At 37.9% G+C, this 15,704-nt stretch overlaps 1 protein-coding gene across 1 annotated transcript in view; it reads right to left on the reverse strand.

The window, feature by feature from the left end:
- LOC135212129 (protein FAM98B-like) overlaps positions 1–8,411 on the reverse strand; it is a 59,159-nt gene extending 50,748 nt beyond the window's left edge. The window contains exon 1 of the mRNA XM_064245534.1: positions 8,061–8,411. Coding sequence (XP_064101604.1) covers positions 8,061–8,411 — 351 coding nt within the window. The remainder of the gene's footprint in view (positions 1–8,060) is intronic.
- Positions 8,412–15,704: the final 7,293 nt, after the last annotated feature.

The raw sequence follows: 15,704 nt of genomic DNA on the forward strand, positions 1-15,704 counted from the left end.
TGGTTATTCAGCAACGGGACCAACGGCTGTACGTGACTTCCGAACTAAATACACATTTCTAACCTCTCAGTGTCAAAAAGATGTACTGCGAAATTATAAACATGGCATTGTTACTATATAACCATAAGCGTCAGTGCTGCACTGCCTAAGTTTGCCTCAACTTGATATAATAATAATTCTTTTGACCACTTTGATGTGCTTTCATAAATACGTAAGAACATAATTATCCCGCTTTGTATCATGAAGGAAAATAAATTATACTCTGAATGCAGTCTCGGATATAGACTGTAAACAAACGCCAACGTACTGAACAATTTCAAGCCGAGGTTTCAGGACCACAGTCACCCCACTTCCTAAGCCCTGTTTACTGGCTCTTCTATTAATTTCTCTCTGCAATTTCGAAATTATCATTCATCACTGTTTTTATGTATTCCATAATTTCTGACTGGCAAACTATATTTTAGGCTGACCAGCGTTAGGGAATTATAAGTCAATCTCCTTTTACCACTCCCTATATAGTACTAGCACTACTATCACCACATTAATGAAGTATTCCATGAAAAAAACGATGTTATTCACCACTCACCATCAACAGGCGGAAAAAAATGGCGAAACATACACTTTCCCCGAGCAACGGACAATAGATAAATAAATCTTTCCTAGAATCCTAAGCTCCCGAAACATTTATATGAGGCCAGGATGAGACTAATTAATGTTTTCGTTGATCATCGTTATCCATTTATCATGGCGGCGCTGTTGCGAGCAGCCTCCGCCTCTCACGTTGTCACTGACCTTTCCGAAAATACTTGGATTTAAAGATATATTCTCTCTCTCTCTCTCTCTCTCTCTCTCTCTCTCTCTCTCTCTCTCTCTCTCTCTCTCTCTTTGAGCGAGTGCGTAGTTAAGTGATGCGTTAATATCGGGAAAATAGAGCAAATGCTTAAAGCTGCATTTAAGTGAGACTACGAAAGAAAAGGTAAACCAAACTAACACTGCTTAGTCTAAAGGCAGACCTATAGGAATTAGACGTAAAATGAAAAGCAGGGAAGATGAATTTCACGCCCGAGTTACGAATGCGGGGGAGAAAAATTTTATGGCTGGAGTCGCCCACTGGGATCTCCGGGTGGGCAAGTTGGTGCGGGTGAGCGAACGGCTGCGCAGAACCAAGAAAAAAATAGGGCGCAGTTTTCTCGAAATCACCAAAAGCGCGGAGCCGTTTTATGAAGCTTAATCTCGGGTACAACACTAAGGATGTTAGGAAACACGGGAGAATTTCACGGACGAGTAACGCGTAATAGTGAGGCATGACTCGAAAATGTCCGTTAAGGCGGACGAGTAGGCGAGGTTTAGCGCTTCGGTTTATATGCCTTAGCGATCGAGAGCATAAAATTGCGCGGGAAAATACACACACCCAAATCTCGGTAGGAGTGCTATTATTATACACAATTCCTGAAGGGTGTGGCGAATTGTGCTGATTGAGACCTCGTTTTTCTCATTTTGACGAAAGTTTCGTTGCATTACGGGCGCGTCATAACCTATCCAGTGACACGTGCGCCAATGTAGACGCATTCAAAACGAAGCCACGCCCGGGATTTGAAACGTATCCTTCTTCGCCCCGGGACGGGGGCGGGGAGGGAAGGAGAATGCCGGAGACATTCCTCGCCCGTGATTTACCATGCACATAAATGACTTACGGGATTAGTGAAGATGTTATCGTCCGGGTGGCTTGTGGCAAAAATGCCCAGGCTTCGGGTTTTATGAATAGTCTAGTGGTCTTTAGGGCCACGTTAATTTCCTGGTATAGGATTTCTCATAACTTAAAAGGAAATTCACATTTTGTAGAAATGTTCTTTGTTTATAATTCTTAGCTGCAAGTCAGCCATTACGACGCAAATCTAATACAAATCTGCATAGCGTGGTCTCGGAGATATGTAAATTCTAAAGAGAGAGAGACTTACAATTTTTAAAGTATGAAGGGGTTTACAATGTAAGTAGAGTGGGAGTAAGTTATAGTGCTTATTATTGAGAGAGAGAGAGAGAGAGATTCTGAAGAAAGCTAGATATATAATATATATATATATATATATATATATATATATATATATATATATATATATATAGAGAGAGAGAGCGAGCGCAATTCACCATACAAAAGAAAGAATAGTCACTAAAAAAAAATCTCTGGTTTCACGGAGAGTTCTCCAAAACCCCTCGATTAAGTAAAAGGACTGAGAGGGGCCTCTCTCTCTCTCTCTCTCTCTCTCTCTCTCTCTCTCTCTCTCTCTCTTTGTGTTGTGCAATTTCCTGGGACTTCGAGTGGTCCTCCTACCATCCATTACGGTAATTTTCTCTCGTTGTATCCCTTGTTGAACCGATCTTGTCCTATTTGAAGCCTAATACGAGGTCTTACGTGGATGGCCTCTGGTCGCGTTCACGTGGTTAGTCTTACGTAAACGCTGTGGTATTTCTAACATGAATTAAACAGTTAATAAAAACAACTCATAAATAAGCAGCTAAGAAAAACTAGTTTTCTGTACAGCGTATAATACAGCAAGAGCCGTGGTCCATGAAACTTCCATGATCGCCCGATGGTGGTCTGTCCTATTGCGTTGTCAGAGCACAATCATGGCTAGGTTTAACCGTAAATAAAATAATAACTGCTGAGGTTAGAAGGCTGCAATTTGGTATGTCTGAGAATAGGTGAGTGGATGATCAACATACCGATTTGCATCCCTCTAGCCTCAGTAGTTTTTTAGATTTGAGAGCGGACGGACAAACAAATTGTCATTTCAAAAGTTTCCTTGTACAGAAAACTAACAAGGTTTCTCCAGGAAGATTACAGCATCATGCATGAAAATTACCGAAAATTCTGTTTATCTATTTGTGCAATAGTTAAGAATGCAAAGAAACATAATACAGCATGTAAAATGCTAAGAATTATTGAACGAGTCACCTAAAATGTAACCCATTTTCAAAACTAGACCGAGTTTCTCCAGAGCAAATGGGTAACTGCTCTGCAAGAGACTAAAAAAAAAGCATTTTTATTTAGATGATAACCAGTGGACTGTTCTGTACCACCTGGAAATGTTTGAAAGATCTGGTAGGATCTTAGCCTCAACTCTTTTTAGTTAGTAGATCAAGAGGAAGTCTCATACAAAAATACATAAATAAATGAATGGTGCTATAATCCAATGAGCAAGAGGTAAGCCCTAAACCACATGACTACAAGTATGAATGAACAAGTTACGAAATAAATAGGTCAGAATCATGAAAGCAATGCGAGCACGGTTCTTTGGGGTCGTCACACAGCCACTTGTGATATATATATAACATTTTGTAAGCATCAACTACTTTAGAAATGCCAAGACGACATAACATTGTGTGGGGTTCTTTAGCGGTGGGAGGTTAAAACCAACATTCTTTGGAAGTTTGAATTTCAAGTCAGTGGCCCCATTGGTGTGCTTGTTCCACGTGAACAGGTTTCATCTACTGATATAATGATAATAATAAAATAATTTTATTTAGGAATCATTCTGTGTACAAACAGTACTAACAGCTGTGTGTGTGTGTGTGTGTTAATGACTGACACTTGGAAATATTACAAATTGTATTTTTCCGAATTATTCCAAAAAGAAACAGCCATTGACTATAATGCACAAAGTTTTCTAGATGTGAATACTTGAGGTCCGAATAATTTTGCCCTTGAACAAAATATAGTAGATAATTTCGTTCACGCGACATAAAACGCTCAAATTATTATTATATAAAGACAGGACAATTTATTCATTGCTATAAACAAGTTTGGTCAGTTGTGATGTTCAATAGTCCTATCCTTACAAAAAAAAAAAAAAAAAAAAAAAACGTACAGAAAAGGATTACCCACAAAATACAACGTAGATAAAATGTATTAAAATTGTCAAGAATAATCATATCGAAAATATAATATGCATAATGAATAGGTTACCAACGTCATGAAATAATATAGAGGAATGGATATATAGTACATTACCAAAAGCTTATGAAGACTATATATATACCATAGAAGCTGCTATACACCCCGTGCCGGCAGTACCACATAACCCACAACCCCCCCCACCCCCCCCCCCCCCCCGCCCCAAGCGGCACCATCGTCTGTCATCCTAACCACCACCTACACTATCCTACTCTAAGGATAACCCACCCCCTCCTAGTAAAAACCCCCCCCCCCCCCCCCCATCATCGTCCCACCCCACCCAAGATCCTCATGCGTATATCCACCGCCCGGCTGTTTGCACCGGAAAACCGCCTATCATGTCGTACATGGGTAGGCGAGAGGAGGAGGAGGTAGCTCAGGGTAAGGGGTGGTGGTGGGGGGGGGGGGGGCGGAGTTGGGGGGAAGAGTGACACACAGTGCCACTAGAACCCGGAGGAGGCAGTGCCACGGTGGAAGTAGTAGCGTTCTCAAACAAGAGGAGCGGAAGGAGGGTATTTTTATATATCGCCTTCCTGCGTACGCAAAAAAGCGTGTGTGTGTGTATGAGTGTGTGTGTGTGTGTATGTGTGTGTGTGTGAGAGAGAGAGTGTGTGTATGTGTGTGTGTGTGTGTGTGTCAGTGTGTGTTGCGATTTGGGTGCAATTTTAAGCTAGATGTATGAATATGACAATAAATAGGCGGAAAATATAATAATAATAATTGAAGACCATCTTTCAGGCAACCTTCATTAAAGATAAAAGCACTCTAGCTCAGTGGCATAGAGAGGGTCATTCTTTTCAATTAATAATAATAATAATAATAAATAATAATAATAATAATAATAGTTAGATAAAAGCACCCTAGCTCAGTGGCATACAGAGGGCCATTCTTTTCAATTAATAATAATAATAATAATAGTTATTTACTTCACCTCAGGGAAAATACAAATATAAACAATGTAGAAACAACAGAAGACACACAAAATTAAGTTAAGAATTTATAATGATAAACGGTAGTGAATCAGTCACTTCATTTCAGTGTAGTTTCTATATTCCCAAAAAACAAACAACTAAATAAAACTAAAAAAGACCAAAGAAACCTAAAATATAATTATAACAATTCATTTATGGAAACCCACATTCATTATGCTGAATAGGTCAATATTCCATCTATTTCTGTATGTAAAATATGGGGTATATTGTTTACATCAAATTTCAGTTGAAGGCAGAATAAATATAAATGTAATTATATATACAAAAAAGTAGACTTAACTTAGCTGAAAACTGGAGAGGGAATGATTCACATATGATTATATGATTACAAACTTCGTCGATTGAATACATAATTAAGGCACATTTTACTTACTAAAAAAAACTTTAAATAAAAATTTGTTAAATCATATTCAAAGCGTAATGTCCAATTAACTGGGAGCTATTATATCAAAGCTATAATTTGCTTTGTTTTCGCATAGCAGTTAATACTAATGGTTTATCGATTAAAAAAACAATATGAAAGAGTACTATAGGCCTGTCTTTTCAATTGGAGAGAGAGAAAGAGAGAGCCACATTTTGACAAAAGAAAGTTTGACAAAATGGATCAAGCAAAAATAATAGACGAGAGAGAGAGAGAAAGAGAGAGAGAGAGAGAGAGAGAGAGAGAGAGACTTGAGCATACATTTTGCCAAAAGAATGCTTCACACAAGAGACAAAAATAATAAGGCGTAGAGAGAGTGAGAGAGATAGAGAGAGAGAGAGAGAGAGAGAGAGAGAGAAATATAATCTAAACCATACATTTTACATTTTTGTAAAAGAAAGCTTGACAAAAGGGATTGAGAAAAAATAAGAGAGAGAATAAACTGATAAACAGGGGAAAAGTTGATAAACCGAGAAATAAGCAAGGGAGAAGAAAGAGAAACAATGAATAAAATGAAGGCAAAGAAAACATTATAGGCGAAAGCGTATTGCGTCAAGCGAAAGGACAAAAATGAAGAGAGAGAGAGAGAGAGAGAGAGAGAGAGAGAGAGAGGAAACGCAGCAAAGAAACCAAGCCATAAGGGACCGCCAGATAAGTAGACAGGAAAAGTAACAAACAGAATAACGAAGGCGGAGATAAAGTGTGTCGAGATAAAGTGTCTAAGTGCAAGAGTATCTGCGCACGCGCGCGCCCGTTTCAGAATGCGTATGTAAGGAAGAGAAACAACTGAAAAGTGTAATAGACATAAGTTGAAGAGGAGGAGGAGGAGGAGGAGGAGGAGAAAGAGAGAGCACTGATAAAAAAGGAATAAATGAGAGAGAGAGAGAGAGAGAGAGAGAGAGAGAAAATACAATAAAGAGAAGGATAGAGAGAGGAGAACAGCAACAGATAAAAAGTGTTAGTGTAGTGCGTATGAGAGAGAGAGAGAGAGAGAGAGAGAGAGAGAGAGAGAGAGAGAATATAACAAACAGACGAATTAAGCGAGGAGAACAGAAACAGAGAAGAAACAAAGAAGAACTTGACGAATGTATTCGTGAGAGAGAGAGAGAGAGAGAGAGAGAGAGAGAGAGAGAGAGAGAGAGAGAAGGGACAGGGGTCCTCCGGAAAGTGGGTAGGGGGCGTGTCCCTGGGTTTTGTGTTCAGCCGAGGAAGAAGAAGAAGAAGAAGGAGGAGGAGGAGGAGGAGGAGGAGGAGGAGGAGGAGGAAAGACGAAGAACCACAATGAAAAAGGAGATAAAGCAGATGAATACCGGAACAGAAAGACGCACTGGTGGCAGATAGACAGATGGACACGTGTTTGTCTGGTGGTCTGTTGTTTGTAGATAGAACAATGTGTTCTTTCGTTGTTCTTCGTAAGAAGAACGTCAGAGTAGCTGTTTATGGCATTTACGAAAGCAGTGACATGTATGTGTGTGTGTGTGTGTGTATCTGTGTGTGTGTGTGTGTGTGTGGGTTTGAATGTTAATCTAACGAAGGAATTCCACTGGATTCCAACTGGAATCGGTAACAGGACACTGGGACACCACCACAGGAAGAGGATTTCGGCAACTATAAACTTGAAATCCTCAACATAGACAATATTACCAAAACGAAAGTGTTTATAACTACATAGAAAACTAGCTGAATAATAATAATAATAATAATAATAATACTAATAATATAATAATAATAATAATAATAATAAAATATATATAATAATATTTTTATTGAAAATAATGGCAGAATAAACAGACGTAGAGGAGGAGGAGGAGGAAGGAGGAGGAGGAGGAGGAGGAGGAGAAGAGAGAGAGGAGAGAGAGACGAGAGAGAGAGAGAGGAGAGTAGGAGGAGGAGAGAGAGAGGAGAGAGAGATAGAGAGAGAGAGAGAGACGAGAGAGAGAGAAGAGAGAGAGAAATGTAAATAAGAGAAAAATTACAATAAAGAGACGGATAGAGAGGAGAATAGCAACAGATAAAAGTGTTAAGTTTGAAAGGCCTGTTTCCAGCACACACAATAATAATAATAATAATAATAATAATAATAATAATAATAATAATAATAGATCCAGTCACAATACCAACTCAGCATCGGAACACTGATATTCCCCAGGCTCCAGAATGATAAAAGCAATATTTCAATCACAATCATTACCTAAAAAAAAAGGCTAAATACTGTGCAATTCTCAAAGAATAGAATTCAGTCATGTGATTCCAGTACATGAAAAGAGGACTTTCTCAAACCACCAAATGAAGATCGAAGCTATTAGATTTGAAAAAAAAAAAAAAAAAAAAGAACGAAACTGGAGAGAGAGAGAGAGAGAGAGAGAGAGAGAGAGAGAGAAGAGAGAGAGAGAGAGAGAGAGAGAGCCAGGAAAATCGTAAGTGAGCGCAGGGACAATTTTTGACAGCAAAAGGAGTGCCTATCCTTGTAAGTCAAACGAAGGAGTGACTTGTGTACCACTTCCTCTGCCTCCCCGCCCCCTCCCCATCCCCCTCCGCCCCTCTCCTCCTTCCTTCTTCCTTCCCCCTCCCCTCTTCCTCCCCTCCCCTCCTTCCTTCTTCTTCCCCCCTCCCCTCCCCTCCTCCTTCTCTTCCTCCCCCTCTCCTCCTCCCCTCCTCCTTCTCTTCCTCCCCCCTCTTCCTCCTCCTCCTCCACCTGATCCTCCCCCTTCCCTTCTCCTCCACCTCCTCCTTCTCCTACCCCTCCTCCTCCTACACCACCTCCACTCCTCCCCTTCTCTTCCTCCTCCTCCTCTTCCTCTTCCTCCATACTCTCCTCCTCTTCCACCATCTCCTCTGGTCCTCCTCCTCCTCCTCCTCCACAGTCTCTTTCTCTTCCTCCTCCTCTTCCTCTTCCTCCATACTCTCCTCCTCTTCCACCATCTCCTCTGGTCCTCCTCCTCCTCCTCCTGCTCCTCCACAGTCTCTTCCTCCACAATCTCCCCCTCCCCCCCTCCTCCTCCTCCTCCTCCTCCTCTTCCTCCCACCTCACCCATGGGCGTGTCATCTGATAGTGACATCTGCCGTAAACACGTGCTATGACCTCCTCCCAACCGGAGTCTTCTTCATTTCCGGGAGAATCATTTTAATCGGGAAATTTACCATTTGTAATCTGACAGTACTACTACTACAGCCCAGCCCGACCCCACCCAGCCACGGATATGCCCCCAGGTGCCCCGTTTAAAAAGGATTTTAAGGAGGGGGCACGTGCTGTCACTTAGGGCGCGTTTGGCTCATCATAAACACGAGTGACACTTGATTCAAGGGGCCAAAAACAAACAAGCAGACAAACAAACAAACGAACAAGGCCAGTTGCTCTTCAATGTGCTTTGTTACGTCGACTCCTTGTCTTATGTCTACTGTTATTAATACAGTGATATTTTTTTCTTAATATATATATGTATATATATATGATATATATATATTATATATATATAGAATATATATCTATATATAATATATATTATATGATATATATATATATATCTAATATATAATCTTAGAAAAAATATTCCTAACTTATTATTTTTTCTATCTTGGTCAACAGATTAATAACACATCCCTCATCCACTTCTTTACTATCATTAAGATCTATTCTCCACGCAGCAGTTATTACGCATTGTAATTACGTGCTAAGAGCAGTCGTTATGTATCGTAATTTCGTACCAACAACAGCAGTTCTGTATTGTAATTATAACCAAACCGTCTCCGTTTTGACTTCACATCCAATCAATCTCTAACCGGAGGTTTACCAATCCATCAAGACTAGGTTTAAACTTTCAAACACCCCGGACATAAATCTCCCCCTGTTTTCTTTCCTAGGTGTCCCTCGGGGGCCAACTGTAGGTGGCATGGGCAGATCAGGTCACCGGAAAGCGCTCTCACCTTCCTGTGACCCGCCTAATGCCACGTGGTCGGCTCTGACCTCGGGTACAAAAAGCAGGGCACGTAAGAGGGGTTCCCAAGAGGGGGTTCAGGAAAGGCACGCGCTTTTTTTTTAATTATCATATTATATTGTATTCTATCTGTATACTGTATTTGTAGCAATGCCTACAGTGTACCACCAGAAGTGCACTGACGGTGGTAGCCCTCTGTGAGGGTAAAAGAACGGTGGAGAAACAAAATAAACAAATGAAAATAAAAAATAAGGTCTTAAAGATGATCTATATCAAAGGCAGCCATCTGACCCAGTAAGATGATAGTAGGAAAAAATAAAAATAATTAAATAAGTGAATAAATAAGTAAATAAATTAATTATTTAATAAGTAAAATTATAAATAAGTAAATAACAGCGAACAAGTGATACTCAAGACAAAAATAAGAGAATCACACATCCTGTGAATCCGAAATGTCAATCCTGATTTTAATTCAGACATTTCGAAATGAAGTCCTTGAAGGACTTAATCCTACGTTTGCTCTCCTTGCTGAGAATGCCCCGAGGTGTCATGATGTGTCAAAAGGCCCTCTGTCATGATTGACATGTCCCTGATCTGTCGTCGCCTTTGTTGAATGCACACTCTCTCTCTCCTCTCTCTCTCTTCTCTCTCTCTCTTTCTCTCGTTGAGTGTCTGTGCGTGCGGGCAGGCGCGCTTGTGGGTATGCATTTTAAGTAAGTTTGAAAGGATGAAGAAAGGAGAGAGAGAGAGAGAGAGAGAGAGAGAGAGAGAGAGAGCCTCGTTCTTCAACAATGTAATTCCAGTCAAATTGGTCTATGAGCAAGAGCCCGTGCTGGCATAAGGTCAGATTGATATACAACATTTAAACTCAGTAAGGGTTCCGCACGACTAAAAAAAAAAAAAAAAAAAAAAAAAAAAAAAAAAAAAAAAAGAAATCTAGGCCTTAAATTTTGATATTCAGTCTCTAACATACTGCTCACCGACGCAGCAAGATAGCTGTCTAACTCACGATGGGTTAAGCCTGAATAACATTACACTTTTTGCCCTGAAAGACTCATGATTTTGCCCTAGAAACTTAAACCACACATGAATCCTTTGAGCAATTAATGAATTATCAGCTTCAAGCGGGGGAAAAAAAAACATTGAATTGATTCATCAGCAACAACAGTATTCGAAAAAGAATTGATTTATGCCTCGAAATGAAATGACCCATTTACAAGTGTCAATGATGAAAATTAAGTATTCTGTCCGGTGGTGGCCTCGGCCACGGCCCATGAAACTCAGCCACGGTCTGGTGGTGGCCTGTGTTATTGGTTCCTATAACGCTGTTTGAACTACGATTAAGGTTCATTTTAATCTTCAATAAAACCTTCTGAGGCTAGAGGGCTGCAATTTGGTATGTTTGATAATTGGAGGGTGGATGATCAACATACCAATATGCAGCCCTCTAGCCTCAGTAGTTTTTAAGATCTGAGGGCGGACGGACAAACAGCTTTCTTTTACAGAAAACCAAAATAATCACAGTAGCACGAGTCTTAAAATTGAAAAGGAAATTCACGCTTATCTAACTTCACAAATATATCTAAAAAAAAATAACTCCACATAGAGTTTTCGAGAATCAGTAAACTTCTTCTTAGAATCGTACAGATTCTAAGAGTTCTCTGTAGAGTTTCATTTCTAAAATATATCTGAAAAATACAGAACTGTGGATTTCTCATTTATTAAAAAAATATGTTCGTACACTTATGTATCTGTGATATTTCTTATTTATTTTTTATAAATATTTTTTCGTACACTTACATGTAGAGTTTCATTTTTTAAATATATCCGAAAAATACAGAACTGTAATTTTCTTATTTATTTGAAAAAAAACATATACATTTGTACACATACATATCTGTGAATTTTATTTATCTTTAAAAATATTTTTTCGTACATTTACGCAACTGTGAATGTCTCATTTATTTCTTTTTTATTTTTTTCATACACTTACGTGTAGTTGCATTTTTAGAACTTATCCGAAAAATACATAACTGTGGATTTCTTATTTAATCAAAAGAATATTTTTGTACACTACATATCAGCGCATTTCTTATTTATTTTTTTTCGTACACTTACGTAACTGAATTTCTTATTTACTTTTTAAAATATATTTGAAAATTGCAGAACTGTGGATTACTTTCTCCAACCGTGTCATCAACTGGTTTACGTTCAACATTGGTCTCGGTTGAACGTACAATACTTTGATCTAATATCAGTATTTCCAACGGGAAATTATTCTGACTAGGTTTCTTGTTAAGCATTGAATTCATTCGAGTGCTTTGTAACAAATCTTTGAAATCTGCTGACAATAGAAAAAAGTAGTTATGAACAATGAGACTTAAACGTTCAAAAGCAAGACATGACGCAATAGATCATCTGATGACGGAATGCAACAGCCTACAATAGCAGTCTTAATAAGACATTTATTTTAGGACATTTTTACTTTTTTTTTTTTTTTTTTTTTTGTACTCAAATTTGTTGTAGTCACCAGATGCAAAATTTAAATTTTACTTTCCTTTTACGAGACATGATTACTGTTATGTAGATCTGAAAAAGTAAAATTGTCAAGTCAAAGTGTTTTTGTACAGGATATATTTTCTCTCTCTCTCTCTCTCTCTCTCTCTCTCTGAAAAAAAAACCTTAATGAACTCACTCTCTCTCCCTCACACATACACCGAAACAAAGCATCCCATTTAGGCCCGGTTTCTGTGCCCCAAAAATAAAAGAGAGAGAGAGAGAGAGAGAGAGAGAAATTGGAACTGACGAAATATAGAGATGTTGTTATTCGCTTTCGAACATCAAGCGATCTCTCTGTTCAGTTCGTCATCAACAACTCAAAAGGATCCCCAAATATAGAGCACGAAAGACAAGTCCTTGACTCACCCCAACCCCCAACCCCCCAACCCCTACCCACGACACCCTACCCCCCTCCCCCTGTCAACGACTACATTATTAAAGTCGAACGACTTTCTTTGACGAGAATTCATATGCTCTCTCTCTCTCTCTCTCTCTCTCTCTCTCTCTCTCTCTCTCTCTCTCTCACCAGGGAGATGGCACGTGTCTTTTTGCAAGAACAACATAAATTACTAATCAAATAAAAAAAATATTCTTCAATTATAAGATAAAAATATGTTTTTTTAATTACAACAAAAAATATACTCAATTTCTCAACAACTTATTTCTTTAATGATATAAAACACCGAAGGAACAAAATCACTAAAGAAAATTGAATTCGTACAGTTAACATTAAGGCACCCAAATACCAAAGTATACAATTAAGGCCCGTTATTTAAAAGCACCTTTTAGCCTTTAAGTGCAGAAAAGATCACATTGCCTGACGTTCAAGCGGAATACCAACGTGCATGCGTGTGCGCAGGCACGCAGAGTTAATTATTAAGACGAGAGAGAGAGAGAGAAAAAAAAAAAAAAAAAAAAAATTATATATTATATAATATAATATAATATTAAATATATATATATCTATATATATAGATATATATATCATATGTATATATATTATAGATTATAATATATATATATATATAATAATATTTTTATAAATATATCATATATATATATATATATATATTTCTGTAGAGAGAGAGAGAGAGAGAGAGAGAGAGAGAGAGAGAGAGCGAGAGAGAGAGAGAGATTAAAAAATAAATTCTATATATATATATATACATATATAAATATTTATATATATATATATATATATATATATATATATATATATATATATATATATATATATCTGTAGATAGAGAGAATAGAGAGAGAGAGAGAGAGAGAGACGACCTGACCCGACCAGACCTCGCAGACGATAACCTTTCATTGTTTCAGCAATTAATCGGAGATGCATTGCTACCGTGCATGATTTGTCAACGGCGAGTCAGTGACAAAGCTCAGCAATTGTACGAAGGATCTGCTGATATCAGCAACCGGCAGAGGGTCAGCAGTTTCCGTGTCGACCTAGAAAAAAAAAAAAAAAAAAAAAAAAAATTGGGTCGAAGTTTCTACGGCGCAATCGAGTTTTCTGTACCGCGTATAAATGCTGTATAAATAATCTCAGCCACAGCGTGGTGATGGCCTTTGTTGTCGTCACCTATAGCGGTTCCAGACGCACGATCATGGATAACGTTAACCTTTAATAGAATAAAAACTACTGAGTCTAGAGGGCTGCAATTTGGTATGTTTGATGACTGGAGGGTGGATGATCAACGTACCAATTTGCAGCCCTCTAGCCTCAGTAGATTTGAAGATCTGAGGGCGGACGGACAGACAAAAAACCATGTCAATAGTTTTTTTTACTGAAAACTAAAAAATTGACTGGGATTAAATGGTACTCTACATCAAAAGAAGTTGCGTTCGATCCCCAGGTAATGACTGAGTCGTCAATACTTTCTGAGTTTCTGTTTACCTAAGCAGTGCATCGGGTACCAGGTAGTTAGAACACTGTTGTGGGTGGCAGCTGAGGCGGGGAACGTCAAGTAAGGTCTTCGTATTGTCATCTTACGAGTAATACCTAATGAAACCTCGGCCTCGATGGTGAATATAATATAAAATTATAATAATATAATTTATATTTTATATTATATATATATATATATATATATATATATATATATATATATATATTAATAGTGTATATGCCTTATACAATATAATTTACTACACAAATAATTATACTATATAACTATTTATTCTCTTTAACAGCAATACAGAGCAAAAAGTTTAGAGTCTAAATCAAAGTCCTCCCAAATAAGCAACAGGATGAGACTTCAAATTTGATCTTTTTTTTTTTTTTTTTTTTTTTGCTCTTAAAACAATTGGCCTACAATTACAGTTCAGCTGTATTATCCGTCACAGCCAAACCATAAATAAGAATGTCCGTGTAGCCTTACAACAACAACAACAACAACAGGAAGTGACAACATATCGCAAGTATAATGTTGCCTACAACGAGATACTGCACCATCCTGGCGCGCACACAAAGCTTTATCTATGTAATGAGCAGATATAGGATTTCCTATGTATACCCTGAGTACGGTTCTATGCAAGTATGGGACGCATGAATGATAATGAGGACCCGTAGCGGTGAGTGTGTCTTATTTCAACATGGCGGCGTCTTTTAATCATTCTACAGTACCTTCTGTCTACTGTTTGCTTAACTGTACTTCTCTCTGTTTCGTTTCGAACAAGAGAGGGTTGTATTTTCACAGTCGCCTTAATTCAAAGTGATTCAACTTTGACGAGTGTTTTAATTTTTAATTCGAAATCTAGGATCAGTTATTTTCAGGATCTGTGAGAATAGGTAAATGCATTCTCTTTAGATCAGAAGTAAGCGTATTCTCTTTAGATCAAAAGCAAATGTATTTTCTTTAGATCATAAGTAAATGTATTTTCTTTAAATCGAAAGTAAACGTATTCTCTTCAAATCAAAAGTAAATGTATTTTCTTTAGATCAAAAGTAAATGTATTTTCTTCAGATCAAAAGTAAATGTATTCTCTTCAAATCAAAAGTAAATGTATTTTCTTTAGATCAAAAGTAAATGTATTTTCTTCAGATCAAAAGTAAATGTATTTTCTTCAGATCAAAGAAATAAAGTATTTTTCTTCAGATCAAAAGTAAATGTATTTTCTTCAGATCAAAAGTAAATGTATTTTCTTTAGATCAAAAATAAACGTATTTTCTATTTGCTTTAGCTGTAAAGAAAATAATTTACTTTTGATCTACAGAGAATACTTTCATTTTACTTTAAATACACAAACTTTTGATCTTAATAAAATACATTTACTTTTGATCCGAGGAAGATATAATATACTTTTGATTTGATGAAAATACATTTAATTTAGATCTAAGGAAATTACGTTTAATTTTAGTCTACAGTAAATACGCTGACTTTTGATCTGAAGAGAATACTACAAAGAGAGAGAGAGAGAGAGAGAGAGAGAGAGAGAGAGAGAGAGAGAGAGAGAAACAACCTCTTTCGCTTTCTTTTCTGGATTGAATAGGAAGTCTAAAATACTGGAGAGAGAGAGAGAGAGAGAGAGAGAGAGAGAGAGAGAGAGAGAGAGAGAGAGAGAGAGAGAGCATGATAATTGTCATCTGAACAGAAGCTGATCCCAACGCGACATCAAAGACGACTCCGAGGAACAAAGACACATCTCTCCTGTCCGCCCTCAAATCTTAAGAACTACTGAGGCTAGAGGGCTGCAAACTGGTATGTTGATCATCCACCCTCCATTCATCAAACGTACCAAATAGCAGCTCTCTAGCCTCGGTGGTTTTGATTTTATTTAAGGTTAAAGTCAGTCGTGATCATGCGTCTAGCAACGCTATAGTACAGGCTACCACCGGG

The sequence above is a fragment of the Macrobrachium nipponense genome, chromosome 19 (genome assembly GCF_015104395.2).
Source record: "Macrobrachium nipponense isolate FS-2020 chromosome 19, ASM1510439v2, whole genome shotgun sequence".
Lineage (NCBI taxonomy): Eukaryota > Metazoa > Arthropoda > Malacostraca > Decapoda > Palaemonidae > Macrobrachium > Macrobrachium nipponense.